Source organism: Lucilia cuprina, chromosome 4 (genome assembly GCF_022045245.1).
Source record: "Lucilia cuprina isolate Lc7/37 chromosome 4, ASM2204524v1, whole genome shotgun sequence".
Classification (NCBI taxonomy): domain Eukaryota; kingdom Metazoa; phylum Arthropoda; class Insecta; order Diptera; family Calliphoridae; genus Lucilia; species Lucilia cuprina.
In genome coordinates, this window is record NC_060952.1 from 47017645 (window position 1) to 47041123 (window position 23479).

The 23479-nt window shown below is 28.8% G+C and overlaps 1 protein-coding gene across 2 annotated transcripts; it reads right to left on the reverse strand.

Moving 5' to 3' along the window:
- Positions 1-223: 223 nt before the first annotated feature.
- On the reverse strand, positions 224-22956 carry LOC111678640 (protein sneaky). Of its 2 annotated transcripts, XM_046950037.1 has the most exons (10): positions 22687-22956; positions 22509-22628; positions 21768-22446; positions 21574-21695; positions 20228-20358; positions 19938-20156; positions 15057-15184; positions 13408-13651; positions 784-874; positions 224-673 (listed from the first exon to the last, which is right to left on the reverse strand). In XM_046950037.1, exons 1-10 carry the CDS (start codon positions 22898-22900, stop codon positions 513-515), a joined length of 2109 nt encoding a protein of 702 aa, XP_046805993.1. In that variant the 5' UTR covers positions 22901-22956; the 3' UTR covers positions 224-512. The 2 variants fall into 2 exon arrangements, with proteins under 2 accessions (XP_046805993.1, XP_046805994.1); XM_046950038.1 differs by lacking the exon at positions 21574-21695 and having other exon boundaries at positions 21739-22446.
- Between the last annotated feature and the right edge of the window lie 523 nt (positions 22957-23479).

Sequence of the window (23479 nt, forward strand, 5' to 3'; positions counted from 1 at the left end):
TTTTTTAATTCCAATATTTAAACATATTACAATTATTACAATTATAGATACCTACTAATTATTATTATTTTTTTAATTCAAACTATTTTTATAAAAGTCCTTCTGAAAAACATCGTCAAATGATACTTAATAATAAACGGCAACTGAAGCTTATGGAACAAAACATAAAATATATTTTCAGGTATCTTCGGGAGGAGTCTACGAATCGCAAAGTTTAAAGCAGGATGTACTAAGTAAGGTGAAATCGTTAAGGCAGCTGATTTTTATTTGTTTATTTCAAAAATGCTTAGGTTGTGTCAAAATAAATAAATTTATTTTTAATCTAAAAAAATTATATTTGTGTTTTCAAAGCAAATAATAAAATTCAAATGAAGATGCTTTAAAACATTGTCGTGCTGCAGATACAAGCTAAATGTAACGACGGTTTTGTAGGTAATATTGTGAAATACACATAAAATTGTTTAATTTTCAAAATCAATTCTTTAAAATAAAATAAAAATATAAGTAATAAATTACACAAACGAGAATTGCTCAAAAAAATCATTAAAATTTAATATAATTTCTACTGACAAGATGTCGTTACAAATCCAGCAGGTATTTCCAATATCATCGAAACAATCATTACAGTATGAAACTTTACATGCTGCATTTCTACAAAAGACAAATTTTGAATCTGTAAATTAACGGAAAATGTTGCTTATTGTTTCGAAAATTTAAACGAATTTAAATATAACTGTGAATGTGTAACTGTACTATACCACCACAGTAGTTCCTTCAAATTACCTTCCAATTCACCGCATATAACGCATTTTCGACGACCAATATGAAATTTAATCAGCCAATTGAAGTAACGGGGCCAATTTAGTCGCAAAACCTATTAAGGAAAAAACAAACAATAGAAAATTTTGAAGTAAGTATATATCAATGATACTAGCCAATAATTATATGTATGTATATGTATACTATGGTGGCCCAGTCTGTATGGAGAAAACATAAGATTGTAATGTTCCCACTTAAAACGTAAGTTTCGGTGCAACATTTGGTGATCTGAGTCAAATAATAAAAAGCTCCTTTTAAAGGTTCTTCCATGGGTCACGCAAAAGGAATGATATACAATTTCGATATTACGGTAAAGTTAATTAATATTTGTGCTATTTCAAAAATATCGAAAATTAAAAAAAAATTCGAAATACAGTAGTTTTCCGATTTAACGAACCAATTTGTTGTCAGGCCTGCTCGTAAAATTGAAAAGTTCGTTATATGCAGTACTAAGTAAAACGTAAAACGAAATTCTTCCTATTTTGTAAAAATTAGTGAACAATATTTATTTTAATCTTAAATAATTATAAATATAACATTACCTTTTCATTGTTTCATATAATTCATGTTTAAATTAATTTTATTTACTTAAAAGTTTCCTTTTCGCACCGTTTTAAAACGTGAGTTTTTTTGACAGTTCATGTTAGAAACTTCTCACAAAATTTTCTTACAGAAACACTTTTACTCACAAATTTCCAATAACTTCAGTCAAAAAACATAAATGACAGATAGTTCTCTCAAAATTTTCTTACAGAAACACTTGCATGTGAGAAATTACATTTTGTTTCAATTCACATTGTTTTTTCTTCAATTTCACTGTTTCATGCGAGAAACTTCTCGATGCGAGAGTTACAGAAACGAGGCACAGAATGTGTTACAGTTTTGGGTATAAAAGCACCCCTTGCTACAACTTAGGTTATTTGTTATTTTTGATAAATGTCATTTTATCTTCATTTAAATAATAATATTTTTATTAGTTCGTTAAACAGAGTACAAAAAACAAGTTTTGTTCGTTATTTAAGGTAGTCAATAGGAAAAATTAGCTTGTTCGTTAAATGCGATGTTCGTAGAATTGAATGGTCGTTAAATCGAAAAACTACTGTATATTTATTTATTCAAAAATTCCCCAGTATTCTTCATACAAATTTAACGAAAGTTTTATTTTATTAAATGAGAGGGTTAATAAAGATTTCACCGAAACGGTAAATGGATAAGTTGAAAAATATATGAAAAATTATGAAAAAGAAAGGAAAATATTTGTTAGAATTATAAATGTTGCTTTATTTTTCAACATTAACTTTACACAAATATGTGCTAAAATACAAAATACAAATGTTTTCATTTATGTGTGCTTAAAAAATTACATCTTATTTCCGAATGTGAACATAAAAAACAGAAATTGCTGATTTCATTCATGCCTATTTATCACAAATGTATCAATTTAAGTGTTCGTATACGAATATTTCTGAACCCTGGTATTTCATCGTGAATGTACTGCCACTCCAGACGCTTTTCAAACTTTTCGCGCTTTACAATGTTGAACCTAAACACATTATGTAGAGCCTGGATTAAGTGGAAACCCATAAAAGTGAAGTTTTTGGTACTTTTTCATTCTTCAAAAGGTACTTTTTAAAATTTCTATAATATTGAACCTAGAAATATGAAGTTAAGCATGTAGAGCCCGAATTAATTTAGATCGTATAAAATGGGATACAATTGGTATTTTTTGATTTTTTGTAATAAAATTCGTAATGACTGTTTTTTAACACATCATGGTGAAGGGTATATAAGATTCGGCACAGCCGAATATAGAACTCTTACTTGTTTTTTAATAACATAAGTTATACAAAACTATTATTTAATATAAAATGTCTAAAGAAAAACCTTTTCGACATCAAATATACTCTTGTAAATACAAAAAGGTTTTATTTTAAATCATCTTAACAGAAAAATATTTTATTATTAACGAATTTTTAAAATGCAATTTTTTTGTAGATATTTGTTTTTTGCAATTTTTTTAAAGTGAAAAGGGTACAATTTGGTCACTGATGACCTCTAAGCGACCATATCCCTATGATACTCTGAAATCTTCTCAATAACGCCAACATTGAAATGATTGCCGGCGTTTATGCTCACTTTTCTAACATTCCATGATATGAAAATATTTAAATTTTATTTAAAAAACCTATTTATTGAATACGAAATAAAATGTTTTAAATAATCAGTAAAACAGTTAAAATTAATAAAATGATAACGACATTGTATTGACGATGCTTTATAGTCTTACATTCTTCTAAACAAGTTTTGCAAGAATATTAGCCGGAATCTGTTTGTAGGAAAAGAAAACGTCATTAAAGTTTGAAAACATTTGAAAGGTTTTAAAAAGACGTACACATTAATATAAATCACTTATTATCATGTGACAAAATATAGGAAATAAAACTGCTCTTTTTATAATTCAAAGTTTAAAATTTAAAATATAATTAATGTTCACTACACATATTCACATATTCAGACTGGTAGACCGGAGGTGGTGAGTTTGATTCCCACCTAAACAGGCCCTATAAAATGTCGAAACTTATATACCCTTCACCAAATGTACATTTTAAATATATAAATTGTATATATATTTATTTTATTTTTCCGACTATATCATTATTATTGCTCCTATTATGGTTTACAACTCAACCCAGTTGAGTTGAAATTGAATAGTATGAATTACAACTAATTTCAGTTGTAATTGTGTTGATGTTGTCAACATAAAAAGTATTTTTTTGTTACAAAATTAAGAGAAAAGTTTATGAAATTGTGTTTTTCGTAAATGACAAATTACTGATAATTCGAAAATCAGTGATTAATAAAATTTAAGAAAATTTAAAAAAAATTTACTTCGTTTTTTCTTACAAATTTAATCTAATTGACCGATTTTGCTGATTTTTAATATAAAGTAAAATTTATTGAATATTTAGATTTAATTAAAATGAGTAATGATGGACTTTTTTAAATGTATTCAAATTATGTCTAATATATACTTACATATATTGTAGAAAAGTACAAAATAAACGGTAAAATTAGTAACGTATAGAAGCTGTATAAATTTTATTATGCAAACAAAGTGGAATACAACTGGGAAACTTTTTTACATATAAAAATGTAAGTACCTACAACATTTTATGATCAGAAAGCCGACGATTTATATGTCGGAAACAAAAAGCATGAGGTGGAGCCAATGCAGTAGTTTTGGTGTAAGATTTAAGCTTTAAGATGTGCGAAACATATTTTGAATTAGTTTTTTACCTGTATCCGTTTTTTACCTGTTAATATTACCTCAATTGGATTTTGAACCATTAAATCTACCCCAATCTGACATTAAAATTTAAAAGATCGGCAAAAAAAACACCAGACCGTTGTTATTTATTCTATATAAAAATTTGAAAAATTTATAATTTATAGAAATTTTTTAATACATCTCTCCCACCTCTCCAAGAACATATATATGATACCAAATTGGTGTACATTAAGTAAGATATACATTGAATAAGATATACAGTATTTAAAATACTATAAAAACATCAAAATGGACATATTCATCATTTAAACCATTGACGTCAAAGTATCTTATATATAATAAACCAAATTTAAATTTCTGTCTGAAACAGCACTATCTTCCACCCTAATATGTAGTGGGCGACAAAACAATGGAAACTTTTACACAAACGGATTCAAAACCCAAAACTTTATTAAACAAATTTATTATTTTTTTAGAATTTAATTTGTATTTGTACTTATATGCTCAAATTAACAACATTTTATGAACATAATTAATTGAATTGTGAAAATGTAAAACAAGATTAAAGTATTTGGTTTTCTGTTACTGGCAAAATGGAAACTTTTGCCAGTAACAGAAAAGTATTACTTTAACAAAAATGGTCAGAACTTGCAAGTAATTCAGAATATAGTTAGGTATTTTTTACTTTGTATTGCTGCTCGACATCGGAGAAAAATTTATCTTCGAACTCCTGTTTCCCATAGGGGTTGAGATATGGTGAATAGACAGGCGACTTCAATACATGTATAACTTTCGAGTCTCGAGATTGCATCTCGAAAAATGGTTTTTAGGGCTATTGTCGTTTTTAAATTTCCAAACTTCGGGTCTAGTTTCCACAGAGGAGGAATACTTTACTTTTCTTAATGAATCTCTACCTTATACTAAACATAGTATCTTTTGAATTTGACCAACACCTTACTTCGAAAAAGAGTTCTTTACCATAATTTTGCCACCGTTAAATTTAATATTCTTCGGGTCCGGTCTTATTTTCCTTGTTTTCAACCATATGAGTACTTGTTTCGAATTTTTATTAATAACTACTCTAGAAGAGTAATTTTTTCAAATTCTATTGTCATCAAAGGTTCCTGTATTAGAGCAGTTTTACAAGGTTTTTTAAACCATATTTTGAGTTTTCACTGTTTCTTTCTCATAATATTTTTAAATATTTTTGAAAGTGTTGATTTGTTTATTAAATATTAATTACAAATCAACAAATATTAGGAAAAATTTTAAAAGAAATATTAAAATCGTTACTTATTTTGCTTTTTAAACCTGAACTCTAGCCATTTTAACTAAGCCAAAGAAAATATATTGGTAAAAAATTAAAAAATACAAAATTATCAAAATGAAGAACCTTAACCCATTTGTTCCCACTGTACTCGCTTGGGTACAAAAAAAAAACAACCGATTTTATAATGCTAGATTATCCATATTACTGAGTTTGATTTTTGGAATATTATTCCAATATTATTATATGAAAACCCAAATAGACTGCACTAGCGCCTTAACAATCATACTTTTTTCATTCCAACACACACTACACAAACATTGATTTCACCGATTTTTTCACGTTTTTTGTGGACTTGCAAAGATATCGATGTAAATTAAAAAAAATATTTATAAATATAAACAATACAAATGGATTGACAAAAATTTAATGTTTGTTTAAAAATCTACATTTTTTTGTTTTTTGATCAAACAAACCGCAAGTATTTGTGAAAACCCGAAACACCCTCTTACACTACACAACAGGCTTGCACAAACGTAAAATACTGGTAAGTTTGTCAGCCGCTTGTGTAGTCTATTTGACCCTTCACTTTAGAATCTAAAGAATAAATGTACCTAATTACAAAATCATAATAACATAATGGTAAATTTTAAATAATTTTTTGTCAACAGAGTTTTTAATTCGATTTTTCACACCTTTCGCTGCAATTTGATGTCAAACTCTTTAATTTTGAGTTAAATGGATTAGAATTTTACAGAAAAATAAAGTAAACAGATCAGCCTATTAGGATTTTTTTTAAATTATTAAAAAATTGTTTTTTGGTTACAATGGGCTATTTTTTCATATATCTTAATTATCTTTTAAGGATGTTTATGTCCTTTTTGAAGACTTGTAGGTGCTACTAATTATCATTATAATAAAATCAATTCACATTTAGATTTTTTAATTATTTTTTCAAATATTGCCAAGAAATTAATGAAAAATTAACTGATAAATACTGTTTATTAATAGAGGATCTACCAGACAACATTTTTGGTGAATGGGCATTGTATGACAGCAGTGTGAGTAAAGAATACATGAATTTATGAATTTTAATTTATTTATTTTGACACAAATATCAATAAAGTGTCGAAAAAGTGCACTGAATACGGCAATTCACAGAGAATTTCAAAACATTTCATAATTAATCTAAAGGAAAAATTCTCAAAACTAATTTTTTAGAAAATACCAAAATATTAAAAATATAATAAAAATTGATTTTAAATTTTATTTATTCATATTTATACCCATATTGTCCCGCTGTACAGCCCAAAAATCGCATTTCCAAAATTTATAATTTCTTGTTTTTAAATTTACTCATAATAAGATTCATTTTGCAACAAATAATTTATTTTCATTGATTTTAAAATGTTAGGGATCTAATGGGTTAAGATAACAGTAAACCACGATGCTATTTAAACAGTTATTTTGCATATTTTTTAGTTAGAGTCTTCTTTTCTTTATAAGTTTAAAAGTTTCCAATGTTTTGTTAGTACCATAATAATAAATAATAGTTATTTGGTTTTCCTTTTTATACCCACCATCAAAAAAGATGGGGTGTATATTGATTTTGTCATTCCGTGTGTAACACATCGAAATATTGCTCAAAGACCCCATAAAGTATATATATTCTTGGACCTCGTAAGATTCTAAGACGATCTAGATATCTCCGCCCGTCTGTCTGTTGTTGGCACTATAGCGTACACAAAAATAGAGATAGGAAGATGAAAATTTTCAAAATATTCATTATTGATCAGAAATGTTTGGTATTGAAAATGATCAAAATCGGTCAACGATTTCACATAGCCCCCATACAAATATGCCCCCCGGAATATTGTGTAAAAAGTTTCAAACATTCACAAATTCGTTGTTTATAAAGCAAATGCCACAAACTTCCGATATTAAATTCTGAATTACACCGGACATAGAACCATAATTGGACCTACCCCCCATATAAGATCCCTTTAGAAAATGACTATAATGCTGATTACTGACTTAAAAATATGAATATTGCGATGAAATTTGACACCCATAAGTTTAAAGCAAGCCAATATCTCACCACCAAATTTATGTGGACCGGTCCATAATTGACCCTACCCCCCATATAACGTCCCCTTCAGAAAATAACTTTAACGCTCATTACTCGCTTAAAAATACAAGTATAGCGATGTTATTTGACATAAGTGTCTTACTAGGCAAAACCTCTCTATGAAATTTTATGTGGATCGGTCCATAATTGACCCTACCCCCCATATAACGTCCCGCTCATTATACGCTTAAAAATACAAGTATAGCGATGAAATTTGACATAAGTGTCTTACTATAAAAAACCTCTCTATGAAATTTTATGTGGATCGGTCTATAATTGACCCTATATAAGATCCCCTTCAGAAAATGACTTTAACGCTCATTATTGGCTTAAACAAACGAGTAAAGCGATGAAATTTTATGTGGACCGGTCCATAATTGACCCTTCTCCCCATATAAGGTCCCCTTCATAAAATTACTTTAACGCTCATTTTTGACTTCAAAATACGAGTATAGCGATGAAATTTCACACAAGTTAGTTTCATATGAGGCAAAATCTCTCTACCAAAATTTTTGTGGATCGGTTCATAATTGACCTAACCCCCAATATAAAGTCCCCCCATAAAATTATTTGAATGCTCATTACTGACTTCAAAATAGGATTGCAGCAATGAAGTATGATTTATACGAGTAAAAATTTACCAAATTTTATGTCGATTGGTCCATAATTGACCCAACCCCCATATTATGTTGCCTTCAGAAAACGACTTAACGTTAATTATGGGTGTAAAAATACGAATGTAGCGAAGAAATTTGACATAAGTATCTTGGGAACCAAAACCTTCATAATTAAGTCAAATATTCTATTATCTCTCTGAAAATTGGTACAAATAAGTTCTATATAAGTATAACTGACATTGCAGATTTTCGTAAGGATCGGCCCTTATTTGAACCTAGCCCCCATACAAACCCCCCTTCAAAAAATGTCTTAAACGTCTAAAATTGACTTGTAACCATTTGTATTGCATTGAACTCAACAAAAGTAACTGTTATTTAAAAATATATCCTTTCCCAAATTTACCGAGGATCGGCCCATATTTGACCTATATAAAGCCTCATTTAGAAATTTTAGTTTTTTTCAATAAATTGTTTGAATATTTTGAAATTATAGTAATATTCAACGTAAAAGTTTCTTAAAAAAATAAAAATTTTAAAAATATACTCATGGTGTTGGGTATTATATGGTCGGCCATGCCCGACTATACTTTTCTAATTGTTTTTTTTTTTTAAATTCGTCCATGATTAGACATAGCTTCCATACAAAGCCCACATTTGATATACCCATAAACTTGCATATATAACTAAAATTTCGCCATCCTTATAATACAAACACACAAAAAACTTCCAAATGTACAACTACTAACCCTTCTGATGATAATACAATAATCGGTCATAACGCCCAATAAAGCCGATATCCGAAAATCACTTTTTTCCATACATTTCTTAAAAATATAATTGGTTGAATTTCTGTGTTTTTTCTTTCACTTATTAACTAAAAAATCATAACTAACACCTAATTGAATAAATTGCATAATTATCACATCTTTTTAAATAGCAATATTTCACAATTCGAAGGTTGCACTTAAGAAAATTTATGTAATGTGACGTGACGTGACAGACTTTGAAATTCTATAAAAAAAACCCCACTTAGAAATATTTTTTCTTTTAAATTGAGTTCTATATACTAAAATTAATTTAGATTCAAAGTTTTGAATACTTCTGATTGCCAACTAAAAAGTTATCGGGATAAATCCTGTTTCAACGTGACGAACGTGACATTTAAAAGTTTATGGAAGAAAACCGAAAATTTGTCTTTGAGGGTCTTTATCTTTTTATATTTGTATGTTTTAAGATAACTATTATTTCAACAAATGTATTCCGATAAAAGTGCATTTATAACTAACGTTATTGTTGCCGATGCAATTTCAACCAAAGTTCTCGATAATTTGATTATCTGGCAAAATCCAATGTTTCCGTTCTTCTCAGTCGTCTATGACCCTCAATTGACAGTAACTCCCCGACAAGGTCCATTAGTTTCGACAAGTAGGTTAAACAAGAGAATTTAATCTCTATGAATATTACTATTGCGAATGTACCACGGGGCACCTGTTTTTGACCTTAACGGCGCAACATTAGATGAGGAGGCAGTTCCCCACAGTTGAATGCCGTATAGCCATATCGGTTTTATATCTGTTTTGTACAAAAGTACTTTGTACGCCTGACCGTGATCCAATTAGCCAGTACATTTGATTTGGGTAACCTTGGCTTCAATGTGGGGAGTCCATGTTAAGCGCCGATCAAGGTGGATACTAAGATATCTCACATGGCTTTGTTCAGGCATTTTTATATTGTTTATCTGTACGGGAGGATATTTTTCTCGTCTTAAAGTAAATGTAACGTGAGTACATTTTGTTGCATTGACCTTTATTTTAAATTTGTCCAGCCACTTCGCCGATGTGAGACTGGATTTTGAAAGTTTATAACGTATGCAATTATGCCACTTTGGTTATTATTAACCAAAATAGGTTATTTTTATTTTGCATGTGTACATGTGAATTATTTTTTCGTTGTAAGTAGTTATTTTTTGCAAACAATTGAACTAAATGCTGTTTGCTTTTATTCCATAAATAAAAACTTCTTTTATCTCTAGTTTTAAATCTATTATGTAAATATACATATCGTCCTGTTTTGAATTTTGGTCATATGAAGAATTTTTTTTTACTATTCGAAATTTTTTTATTACTGCAATTTGTACATCTACTGGTTATACTTATGTGCACAAAGGAATTTTTCGTTATCTTAATTGGTTAGGATTTAGCAAAATTACCTATGAGTTTTCCACATATTAAATGAGTTGATAAAAATCATAACAACACCGTTGTGTTTATTGTATTTACACTAGTCAATCTAACACCGTGAATAATGAATCCTCTCTCTCTCCTTTTGGTGCATCCATGAACTTAAAATCACTTTTTGGGTCGATTCAAACTTGTTTAATATTTCTATTGGAACTTAATATAATAATAATAATAATAATAATAATAATAATAATAATAATAATAAAGAACTCGCGATACTTATATGAAATTTGGTGGGAATAGTCTACGTACTTAGTAGATTATGTCCTTAAAATTAAAATTAAATTTAAAATTTAAAGTATAATTGCAACTTCTATACCTATTATTGCATATTTATTTGTTTAAACAAATACTGTGCTAATTTGCCGAAATTCTAAGATAAATGATTTAAAAAAAATAAATAAAGTATTTTATGCTAATTGATGCAAGAATAGTATCGCAATATCTTTAAAGTATTAATCAACTGATATTTTTAAGTAACACAGCTATAGAAAATGAAATTGTATTGCATACAAAAGTTGTAATAACATCTAAACTCGTACGACGAACAATAATCGCGATATATGCAAAAATTTGATATTCATGACCTTTGACTTCTACTATCTCACCATGACTTTTAGTTCTTTATTTACATTTTCTAGATGATGTTGTTATACTAGATTTGATTTTGCCGTCTTAAATTATATATTTTGGTCAATTTGTCGGATAATTTGGATAGATTACGTCGAACGAAATCTCTATTTATAATTTAAAATTTTTTAAATTGCGCTGAAACGCGATAATAACTCAGTTGTTGTTTAAAATAAATATTAATTGCATTTGTTAACGAATATGCGAAGAGTAATATATTTATTGTTGAAAACACGATAGAGTCAAAAAGAAATTGACCCAGTTTGATTGGTATTGAAAATGCGAAATATCGGTCAACGATTTCACCTAGCCCCCATATTATGCCCTATTCAGAAAATTACTATATTGCTTCTAAGCATGAAATTCAACATAAAAAAGTTTTATGAGGATCGGTATATAATTGACTATCCCTCATAAAAAGTCTCTTTAATGTCCAAATGTAAACATAAAACAAATAAAAATAATTTTGTTTACTTTTTTCTTAATTTGGTTATTTTTTATTCGAATTTTGGTTAGAAAAAAATTGGTTGTGGCAACACTGCATGTATGCTTACAAAAGCGGTATCATCCGCAAATGTTGATGTGTGAGTCAGTGCGCTCTGCGGTATATAAACTATATAAGAACGGACATAGAATACTTCCCTGAGGTAATCCAGCAGATATTTTTCGACTTGAAGAGATCACACTTTAGACAGGTAGTAATTTGATAATTTTGTGTATTAGTCCATCGTGCCAGAATTTATCGAAAGGTTGAGAAATATCTATGAATAATGCTGAGCAATACTGCTTGCTCTCGAAGGCCTTCCGAATAAAAGTAGTTATTCAATGCACCTGTTCGACAGTGCATTTCTTCTAAAACCAAACTAATGGTCAGGAATAATGCAATTATCGTTAAGGTGTACTATAAGGCTTTTAACCAATAACTTTTAAAAAAGTTTTGGGAATATAGACAACAGGCTATTGGGACGGTATGATGTCGCTTGAGTGACATCTTTTCCCGGTTTTGATATCATAAAAGTCTCGTATACTTTCCATAAGGTAAGGAAATATCCACTACTTATCATCCAAGTGATTGGCGAGTGCTTCAATATTTTTTGACGTATTTCTTGCCCATTGACCATTCTGGAGCCGAATGGGCGATTAATATGCAATAGGGCATTGCATATGTTTAACAGCTTTCCAGAGACTATATTCTGTTTTATTAGTAGGGTCTAAGTTTTTGAGATAATTTCTCAGATTAGATTCGTTATTAACTTTTAAGGCGATATGAAGTCCTCTTTGGCACTGATTAAGTTTAACCTTTATGTTTTGAGTTTCGCGATTGTTGCCATTGACGTCTGAGACTCAATGTTCCTAGGACATTTCGAATTTTTGTAGTATTCCAAAGTGACTGGGGGTGTAGACACTTTGACAGCATCTTGTAAGATATTCGTAATTATATGCACAGCGTATTGTATTTCATGGTAATTTTTCAATGAAATGTTTCAAGTGTGAGCTATCATACATTTTATACTTTAACCAGTTCGTCTTCTTGTTAGGGAAACAAGAACAATAGCTTGTAAATCTACTATCAGGTATATTTATAGAGGTGGTCTGGATATGGTCCTTTTTGTATTCTGGCATTGGGAAATGTCTTAATATTTTTATCGCTAAAATGGCTGTTCCACCACAGGCTCTGCCACTTGGATGTTTTGTATCGTAAGTATCCGTTAATTCTGAAACAATTCTTTAGGGTAAAGTGTGTTTCAGAGACGGGTAGTACGTCAATTTTCTGAAGTAGTAGGAATTGTTCTACTTACTTCTTGTGTTGGCTAACGCCGTTAGTAGGATCTGTATGATAACGCTTTGATTTTGCATTAATTGTTGAAATATATTTTCAATATTTGCCATGAAACTGTTCATGGTTTTAATTAGATTCATAATAGAGCTAATTTTAAAAAAAAGTTTTCGACCACATCCTTCTCAAATTAATTGTTGGTAGTTAGAAATATACAGGTATTTTTAAATATTTATAAAATAGCTGCTTATATATAAAAGTGAGCATTTTAAAAACTAATAGCAAATGTATTTTATTCCAGTATAGCCACAATTTTAGATTTTGGGGAGGGATCCGATATATCAGAAGTCGCGCATAGAATATGACGTCCAATTAAAAAATTGTCTAAGAGTAAATTATAGCTACAATCAAGCCATAAATATTGATATAAGATTTGTTAACAAAAAACAAAAAGGGCGGTATTTCTAGGCGTGGCAAAAAATATATATATTTTTTTAATGTTATTAACATATAATTAATCGTAGGGGGTGACTGGCTTAAATTTTTTCGACCCACCCTAATATGCATACATACATAGGTATATAGGTATGTATATTGGTTTATGTCCTTAATCAAGTTTAATAACCTTTTTGTAACTTACCAGGAATAAATTAGCTCTTAATCGTATTTGTCGATTTGCGAAATTATACTTTGCCTCCCTTATTAAAGTCTCCCTTAGAGTCCTCCTTTGTTTTAGTAAACAATTGTACAGATACAATATTCTTTTCTTTTCATGCTTTCGATAAAAATAACCACAAATTTTTCGACGCATACGTAAAAATCTGCTACTTTGGTAAATAAGTACCAATACAATTGTATATAAACCAGATAGTTTTAAATAAAAACTGTAAATATAAATAAATGTTATTGCCTTTAATGAAAATGTACTGAAGTTTTAAATTGAAGATTTTTTATTACTGAAAGTGTCAATAACAAAACAATCATATCTACTTTTCTTTTACTTGTTAAGTTTTCAGGAGAGCATAAAAATATTCTAGTCAAATTTTGTAATTATTCATTAAGAAAGAAAATAAAACAAAAAAAAATATTATTAAAATTGTATTAATTAAAACTTATATATTAACAGTATTAGTTATTTTTATATTAACATTTTTATTTACTTTAATTCCCCATAACTTTATAGTTCTTTTAAGTACAGGATAATTTTGAATTCGTTTTGAAGCCAAAGATATTCTAACGTATTCATAAAAACGCTTTTTTAGGTTTATTACGTTTATTTTCTATACAATAAACCATCAATAATTTTATTAAGCATTTATGAATAGACAGATTGTCTTTAAATTAAATGTAAAAGAAAATAAGTAAGAAATTATAGTCGGGAGAGGCCGACCATATCATACCCTACACAAAAAATAAAATGTGATTTAGTTTTCTTAATAAAGCATTTAAGTTGAATTGTATATTACCTCATACATATATTTTTAACCATTTATTGTTGAAAAAATTGTGGACATTTAAGTCAAATTTTGAAAGGTGCTTTTTATAGGGACTAGGGTCCAATAATTATAAAGTTCATCCGGGTCATCAAGGCTTGGTTTTGGTTTTGCAGCTTTTTGTCGAGATACGAGTATATAAACATAATTATGAACTTAAAAGCACTATTTGGCGGGTTCAGTTCTATGGGGCCTAGATGAAATAATGGACCGATCTTTACTATTTTCAATAGTCTTCGTCCCTGGGGCAATAGAATATCATATACTAAATTTCATTGAATTATCTTCAAAATTGCGACCTGTAAATTGATTACAATGTGATTACATGGACAGACGGACGGACATAGCTAAATCGGCTTAGAAAATGACTCTGAGCCTATTGGTATATTTTAAGGTGGGTATAGGACCAATATTATTGTGCGTTACAAACATCAGCACAAACCCAACATACACTCCCCACTAAAGTGGTGTAGGTTATAAAAATATGTTAAAGCTTCATAAATCTGCAAATAAGGACCGAAGTTAAATTTTTCTTATATTTATTTTATTCCATGTTCCATGCAATCCATGAACAATTTAAGGAAAATCGGGAAAAATACCTCCTTAATAATTTATTCATTAACTATTTAGAAGTTATATCATTTGATAACACATACATATATATAAAGTCGTTGCTTCGAAATATTAAATATTTGTTCAACAAGTAAAAAATATGGTGATTCTTTTAATTACCCTGAGTTAAACTTATTTTTTAAGTAAAAGCATCTATTTTTTAGTTACATATTTCAATATTTACCTTCTTGGCAAACATGTTGGACTAGGCAAGCATGCCTCATTAGTTAAGTAAGTTGAAACCGTTTCGTGCATATTAAAATTACCCATTGTTTTTCTTAAAAGTCGTGCTATTAATCCTGAACCCTGTATCTGAAATAAAAACCAAGTCATCACTACAAATTAATTAATTAATATGTATATGTATATCTTATGTATATTAGACCGACTCACATTGTATGGAAAGCAAAAACGTGTTTTGTTACCCCTTTCAAAATTTATCTAGCCTTGTTTTTTGATGATTCCAAAAATATTTTAAGATCACAAATTCAGGACACTTAACAGAAAATATTTGGCTATTGTATAACATCGAGTATTTTGAGGGGGGTGACTCAAGCACCATTTTTGTGAGTCGGTCTAATATACATATTTTGATCAACATTATAGAATTATCGTTATTTAAAATTGATAATAGTTTGCATATTAACTGCCTTATACAAAAACGTTTACTAAAATTAACAATAGTTTACTACACATTTTTTTCATATAAAAAAAAGGTTCTAATATGAATTGTTAACTTAATAATCGTTTTTGCATAAGGCGGTAAGATTTTAAGTGACAATCTTTAGGTGAATCCAAAACTGAAAAATACAATCATCTGTTAGGGCCAATCTTTAGGTGAAGGATTAGGGATTAAATTAAAATTAATCCACGAAAGTAGTTTTTAAGTACTCAGTTAATTAGTTTTGTTTGCAAGTTTAAGCACCCAATGAAGGTGGTTTAAACTTGAGCAGAAATGCTGTTGATAATGAAATTTTTATAAAATAGACATTAAAATTTTGGTTAGTGTCAGTGTTTGTTTTTGCTTCACTGTTTTGCTTTTTCTTATTTAATTTTTGTCGGACGGTGAAATATACAAGAATATATATACAGTAGGTCCTCGGGATAAAAAATAATTTTTTTTGCATCGTCTAAACAAATGTTTAGACAGTGTAAACAAATGTTTAGACAACACTGTCATAACGACGTTATATCGATATAAATACAGTCCCCACCTGTTAATTTTTTATCATGATAACAATTTGACGTTTAGCATAATATTTGTCTAAAATAGACACGGGCTAAAAGAAACAATTATTTTATCATAACACAGGACACATTAAAAATTGCCAACAACATAAGAAATTCAAACACAATATACTTACAGTGTGTGACGAAAATGTATAAATGTTCTAAATTTTTAAACCAAAAACCATATAGTTTTATGTTTTTAAAATCTGTATTTAATGAAGATATATTTAAACTAAAATAAAAATCCACTTAACTCATTTACACATTTTTGGCGCGTGGTACTAAAGTAACATTTTATTATATATTAATAGTTTATAATGCAAAATTTTATTATTTTATGTATATGTATATACTTCATGGCAGCTCTCTCAGAGGTCCGATGTGTTTTTACATGGGTGTTCGTAAATGTAATCCTTACTTTAACATAAATTCTCAATCAGGTTTAACCCTAATGACTCTAGGGGCCTTATATTTCTGGTCATTATCCAATTGCATCATAGTATTATCAACGTTAAATGACCAGTTCTTAAAACCTTTAAGGTCTTGTATTAGTAACCTTTTGAGCATTCAGTGAAGAGAGTCTTTATATTTTCTTCTCTGACATGAATAGAATTGATGGATGGCCTAAAATTAATGGAATCATTAATGTCGACATTTCTAATGATAAAGGATCAAAACGTTGAGAAATAATGACACCAAATATAAGGTAAAAGCACTAGACTTCTTAAAAAACTGTTCTAATTTCATCATTACATTATTCCCTACTGTCGCCATAGTTAAACCCGATTAAAAATTTATGGTGAAATCGGGTTTACACTTACGAACACCCATGTAGAAACACAAGAGACCAATGACAGAGCTGCCATAGAATATGGACGTTTATAATACAAGAATATTGTTCAGTTTGCCAATTAAGCCTTCCAGAGTTGAATATCATTAACCCAAAGAGAAGATACAAAATGCTAACATTTTTGCACTAAAAAAAATTTTAATTTATAATATAAATTTTCTTTTAGTACAACGCACCAAATATGAGTTAGATTAAATTTTTTATTTTTCTTAAGTATAGTTAAGTGGATTTTTTTAGTTATTTTAGTTTAAAAATATCTTCAAAAAATACAGTTTTAAAAAACATAAAACTTTTTTAAATATCGTTTTTAGTTTAAAAAATTACACCGAAAGTTTTAATATTTCACCATCATTTGCACATTTTTATCACACACTGTATGTATGTATGTATGTATGTATGTATGTATGTATGTATGTATGTATGTATGTGCATTAGGGTATGCAATTTTTTACAGTTTAAATAAAATATTAACACAATTTATCCTAAATAAGTACTTACTTGTTACGCTTGCCTTGTAAATAAAGGTTTGTATGTTATTGTTTACATTATTTTGCAATATTTTGGTAGCGAACATAGCCTTCGATAAATTCAAATAAAATTCGATTTAGATTATTTGAAATCCATCAGTGTAAAAATGCAAAAAATCTAAAAATTTTATGAAAACTTTAAAACTTTAACTATAATATAAAAATCTAATACGACATTTAAAACGTCTCTCAATGATACCAAAATTTTATATATTTTCTTTAGAAGAAATAAATATGGAAATATTGTAAAAACATCTGATACAGCTCATCAAATATTGACACCAGGACAAAAATTTTATGAATTTTACATTTCCTTACCTTACTTTTCCTCCGTACAAACGGTTTAAATACATTAAACGTTTTCTTAATTCTCTTTTGAAACTTTTGTTTCAAAAACTACGTGTAAATTGCATTGATTTGTTGTTGTACGAATGAGAAGAATTAGAAAACAAGTTTCCGAGCACGGGAAACTCCGTACCGCGAGAGAGATAAATGATATTCTTTCTCTATCTCTCTCATGCAGAATTAAAAGTTTCCCTAAAAAAGATTCCGGCAGTTTTGGGTACAACTGCTCAAAAACTTTAAGCAAAGCAAAAATTGTGTATGCTTTTGCTAATTTCAAGCAAACAATACAAACGCTGATTAGTATAATTAGGGAGTCTTTTTTTGTTTTAATTTTAATTTTTCATTAATTTTCATATTAAATTTGCGTCACAAACATTAACATTTTTTGTTGTTTTGTGTGGCAACACTGCGAAATTTAATCTTGTACCCAAAAACATCAAGGACGATTAACATCAGATTAAATTTATTGTTTGTTAACTAATCTGATTTATAATTGGCGTTTGATTTCCAACTCAAAACCCAGCTCTTAATGTCGAATAAATTTGTTTCGAGTTTAATCTCATAGCAAGTTAAGCCTAGTTTAACTAAGTAGTAAGAAAACCACCCTTAGTAGTTAAGCAAAACAAAACAATGGACTGATTTAAACTTAGGTTTAAAATTATTGATATATCTTAAATATTATATCAAATATAGCGAAATGTGTTTTTAAGTGGAAATTTTATGTTTAAGGGAGGGTTTTATACTACTCAGTTAACTAGGTGTTAGTTTAAACTCGGAACAAATTTAGGCGGACTTTAACCGATAATTGTGTTTTTCAGTTATGGATTTAAGATCAGTTATCTTTGTTAGTATTACCAACTTTTCATTCAAAAACATAAACAATGAACAATAGGATGCCCTGTAGTGCACTTTTTTTAAGGAATACCTCTCAAAGGAAAATTTTTTTGAAAAAGCCCTCAGTTTTCTTCCAGTGATTGAAAATATTGATCTCCTATGGTTCTCAAAAATTCCGTAATATTGAGCTTATCTCGGAAAAAATAAGCTAAGCTTCGATAAGCTATGGTTACCGCTAAATACCTTCTCAACACAACTACCATTGTTTATTAAAACACCAATACCGAAATAAGCCAAAATACCGATAACGCTAAATTATCAATACCGAAATAAGTTAAAATACCAATACCGAAATAAATAAAATACCAATACCGATATTTTATTAAAAAAAAGATAAAATTTCCAAAGTTTTTTATTTCTCTCTCAGATATTGATAAATCTCTCTATCAATTTTTTTGAAGATCATTGCTTCAGAAAATAACATTAACGATCATTACTGGCAAAAAACGAGTATAGCCATTACTAGCCATCACCTCCCTATTGCTTGGTGATCGGCTCATAGTTAAAATTTGAAATAATTAAGTTTCATATGAGCCAAGAAGTAATTTACTAAAGAGCCAAAATCTCTCTACCAAATTTAGGGAGAATCGTTCCCTTATTGATCCTACCCCCCAACATAAGGTCCCCTTTAGAAAATTTCTTAAACGTTCATTGCTGGCTTAAAAATTAATATTTTGTTAGTTCAAAAGAGCTAGGTCCATAATTGACTAAAGCCATATTCCAAATGTAAACAATTTGATAATGTGTATATGATATTCGGCATAGTCGAATATGGGACTCTTACTGTTTTCTCTTAATGTTTTATTAATGAATGAAAATTTAAAAAAAAAATACATAAAATAATATCAATATTATTTTCTTGTATTTCAAAGTTTGATAATGCGGATGTATTTATTCAACAATTTTTTAAATTATTTAAGTCATATCGATAACCCTAAAATATCAATACCGAAATAAGTCAAAATACCGATAATGCTAAATTGTTGAAGTTGTTAAAGTAATTCTTTGGTAATACCGAAATAAGTCAGAATACCGATACCTTATCATTAAAAAAAACTCAAAACAAGTCATGTTTACCCAAAGAATTAAGATTATCATTATCAGAAAAACCCACCCTTAATTATATATAATCCTCTCCTAATGCAATTTTTTTAAAAATAAAAACCAATTTCATCGTTGGTTTTCTTTGTTATTTTAAATTAAGAATAATTAATCTTACCTGAAATTGAATCGTATGTTCGCCCTCCTGTACAAACGACATCTCCGAGTTATTCCGAATTATTAACAAGACGGATACAATAACATAATCCAGAAATAAAAAGAAGCAGCCTGATAAAATTTCCAAAGAGAATTGTAATAAGTTAAATGTAACCGCCTGTGATTCTTCTTGTGTGCGCTGCCACGAATGATCAGGATCAATAAGTTTTTTACTTTCATACTTTGTTATTAGATATTCGAAGTTATGCATTAATAATAATAATAAAAATATCGTTCAGTTATGTATCCCACCTTTTTGAATGGCAATAATGATTGCTTTCCAAGTGATTTTATCCTTCGATCCAAATGTTTAAAATAATCCGTTACATAAATATTGTCATATTCAAGATCAACTTTGTACATCTTATGATATTTAACGCAAGCTATAATTAATAAATATACATACATACATACATACATACATACATACATACATACATACATACATACATACATACATACATACATACATACAAAAAAATTATAAAAATACGTTATGTTAAAGTAAGGACTATAGGCAAATTGTTGAAATAATTCTTTGGTTCAGGAAATAGTATTAAATGTAGCAATAAATTGTGCCGCGCCAAAAACTAATATTTAAAAAAATTTACGTTCAAGTTTTCCAACTTTTGTAGCTGTCGTACCCATCTCTTATTTAGCACACATCAGCTAACCACTGTTGTCCCAATTTTTGTATTTTATTAAAATATGAAAAAAAGTTCTAATACGTAAAATGATAACACACGGGTAAGTTTGTAAGGAAATTATATCCTAAGTGTCTTTAGTTAGTACAATAACGTGAGTAAAGAGATGTAGAAAAGTCACTACAAATAACATATTCGATGTACATCAAACTAATGTAAAATTCATAGGTTTTTCAACAAAATTGGAAGTACTTTATGTATGTTATTTGTGGAGAAAATTCTACTTCTTTTTCCTGACTTTTTTTGCTGAAAAGATGTAAAAAATAGTTAGTGACATACGTTCATCTTAATTTTGTAAACTTCCAAAACCGAGTTTTACAATTTTAAGTGTTTTTTATTTACATTGCTTTTAGGGTAGCAAAGCACACTGGGTATAGCTGGTATAAGCTAAAAGTAAAACATAAAATTTATAATGAAACTTAATTATTGATCGATAACTGACATTTAGTTTTTAAACATATACGGGAATGTTGGCTATTGATGAACGAGGTAAAAATATAAAATCGATCATAATCGATTTAAATATTTATCTGACTAATTTTGGAAAAATTTATATGGATATTGACATAACGGTTAAGCTTACTATTTATATCTATTTCAATTTTTAAATCGTATACAAATTGTTAAACTTTTGTGTTTTTGTAAACTGGCTCTATTTTACGGCTCACTTTTTTATATAGCTTAATTTAAAAATACATTAAAATTACGAATATCGACGCGTGAATTATGTCTTTATATTCATAACAGATCAATACAAAACTTCAGTTAGTTTTTTCAACTCAATTTTATGTAGGAGAGATTTTAAGTGGAGAGAAACTTATAACGTGGAGGTGGCTCTTTTACATTGAACATCACTGTATGTAAAGAGAAAAACGTTTAATCAATTATACGTACCGTATACAATTTTAAAAATCATAAATCCTAAAAATTGTTGCAATATTTTAAGAATTGAATCAAAAATTCGTTTTCTAATTTTAAATTCGTTTGCCACATTCTTAGCAGTTTCCTCAGCCGATCTTAAAAAATAAAAAATAAAATATTTTTCAAATTTGCTAATACTCATGATTGAAAACAGCACTAAGCCTAACTTCACTCCAGGTATTTCATCGGGACTCAATATTGTGTAGTTAACTTTGACACTGGAACTATCCGCGTCTAGTTTATTTTCAGTTGCAACCAACTCAACGTAAGTTTCTCCAAAATGTTCTGGCACAGCATAGGATGGATCGCAAATTTTTTCAGGATTACCCAATATATTGATTTTGCATATAAAATCCACCTTAAATGGCCAACATATCAATGTCCTAATAATAAATGGCATTTTTTCGTAGCATTTTTCTAGAGCATTAGAAAATGCTTTTCTACAGCGAGCTTTGCCTTTCTCCAACTGCGAACGACAACGCAGTCTGAATTTATTCTTATATCGGGTTTCAATGAACTCTGGATTAACTGTACGTTTAAAATTGTATTGATTAGACACATACGACCCTGTATTGTAATATCTATATTGAAAGTTTTGGTCTGAGGTCATATTATGTGCTATATCATCAAACATTACTTCTTCATGTAGGACATTTGTAACGTCCTTGAGTTCATTAAAGGCATTTTGTACATCTTTAATATCTTCTTTCATGTGTACCAAAGTTTTTTGGAATGGTTTTGTCATCAAATCGAAACGTGTACGTGTTAAATTAATAGCTAATATTTTCGAACAGGAAAAAACTCGCAATATTTCACCAGTATTTGTAGATAAATTTTCAATAGGACCTTTTCAATTTATAAATTATTTTCTAATTGGTAAAATAAAATAGAAAACGCATCTGACGTACCTGCTATAACAAAGGCAAAACATAATGCCCTCATGTAACTTCGTCCTGACTTTCCCAATACAGATACAAATATCATTAGAATTAGACATTTCATAGTATCGGTAAGAACGTATCCACTGGCTGAGAAATGAAAATAAAAATGACAACGTGTCCTGATATATACTTTACTCATACATACCTATAACTGATATTGTTATCAGTAGTATCGAATTTTCATATTTCTTTGAAATGATTATTGATGCAAACATACATTTACACATTAACCAGGAACATAGCAACCCCATTAAAATACTGCTACTGTACCTGGTCTTCTTCCAAGTATTTTTTCTCTTGCCATACCAAATACAATAGAATGGTCGACAATATTCTTTTAAAACCGAACGTAAATTCATTTCAATAATATAAAATAAACAATACGGAATAAATAAAAATATTTTAAAACTTCAAAACTTCTTAAATGTTCATTTTTTATACTGTATGTATATCTCAATAAGCAAAGAAAATCAACAAGTATAAATGTATAGTCGGGCGTAGCCGACCAGTCAGTTATGTATGTTAAAAATGAGGATTATTTAAAAAAATAAAACATTTGGTTTGTTTTTTAACTTTATTTCGGAATATAAAATGTTATAAGTGTTTGTAAGTGAATTTTGACCTTTAAGTCATTTTCTGAAGGGGAGTTTGTATGGGGCCTAGGGTCAAATGAAGCCTAATCAATACAAAAATCGGTAGTGTCATTTAAACTTCTATAAAACTAAGTTTTGTCGACTTTTGTTAATATAATAGAACATATAGCCCTATTTGGGTGGTACGGTTGTATGGGGGCTAGTCGAAATAATGGACCGATTTTAATCATTTCAATAGGCTTTGTCCTTGGGCCCAAAGAAGCGTGTGTGCCAAATTTCATCCAATTACCTTGAAAATTGCGGCCTGTACCTTGCACACAAGGTTTACATGGACAGCCAGCCAGA

Bases quoted from the DNA above. Each gene is read 5' to 3' on its own strand.
- LOC111678640 (XM_046950037.1), bottom strand. From the start codon at position 22,900: ATGAATTTACGTTCGGTTTTAAAAGAATATTGTCGACCATTCTATTGT. The intron at 15,185-19,937 runs GTAAGATTAATT...TTTTTATTTCAG, and splicing joins AACATACGATTCAATTTCAG to ATACAGGGTTCAGGATTAAT. The intron at 875-13,407 runs GTAAGTTACAAA...TTTCCTTAATAG, and splicing joins TAAGAGCTAATTTATTCCTG to GTTTTGCGACTAAATTGGCC.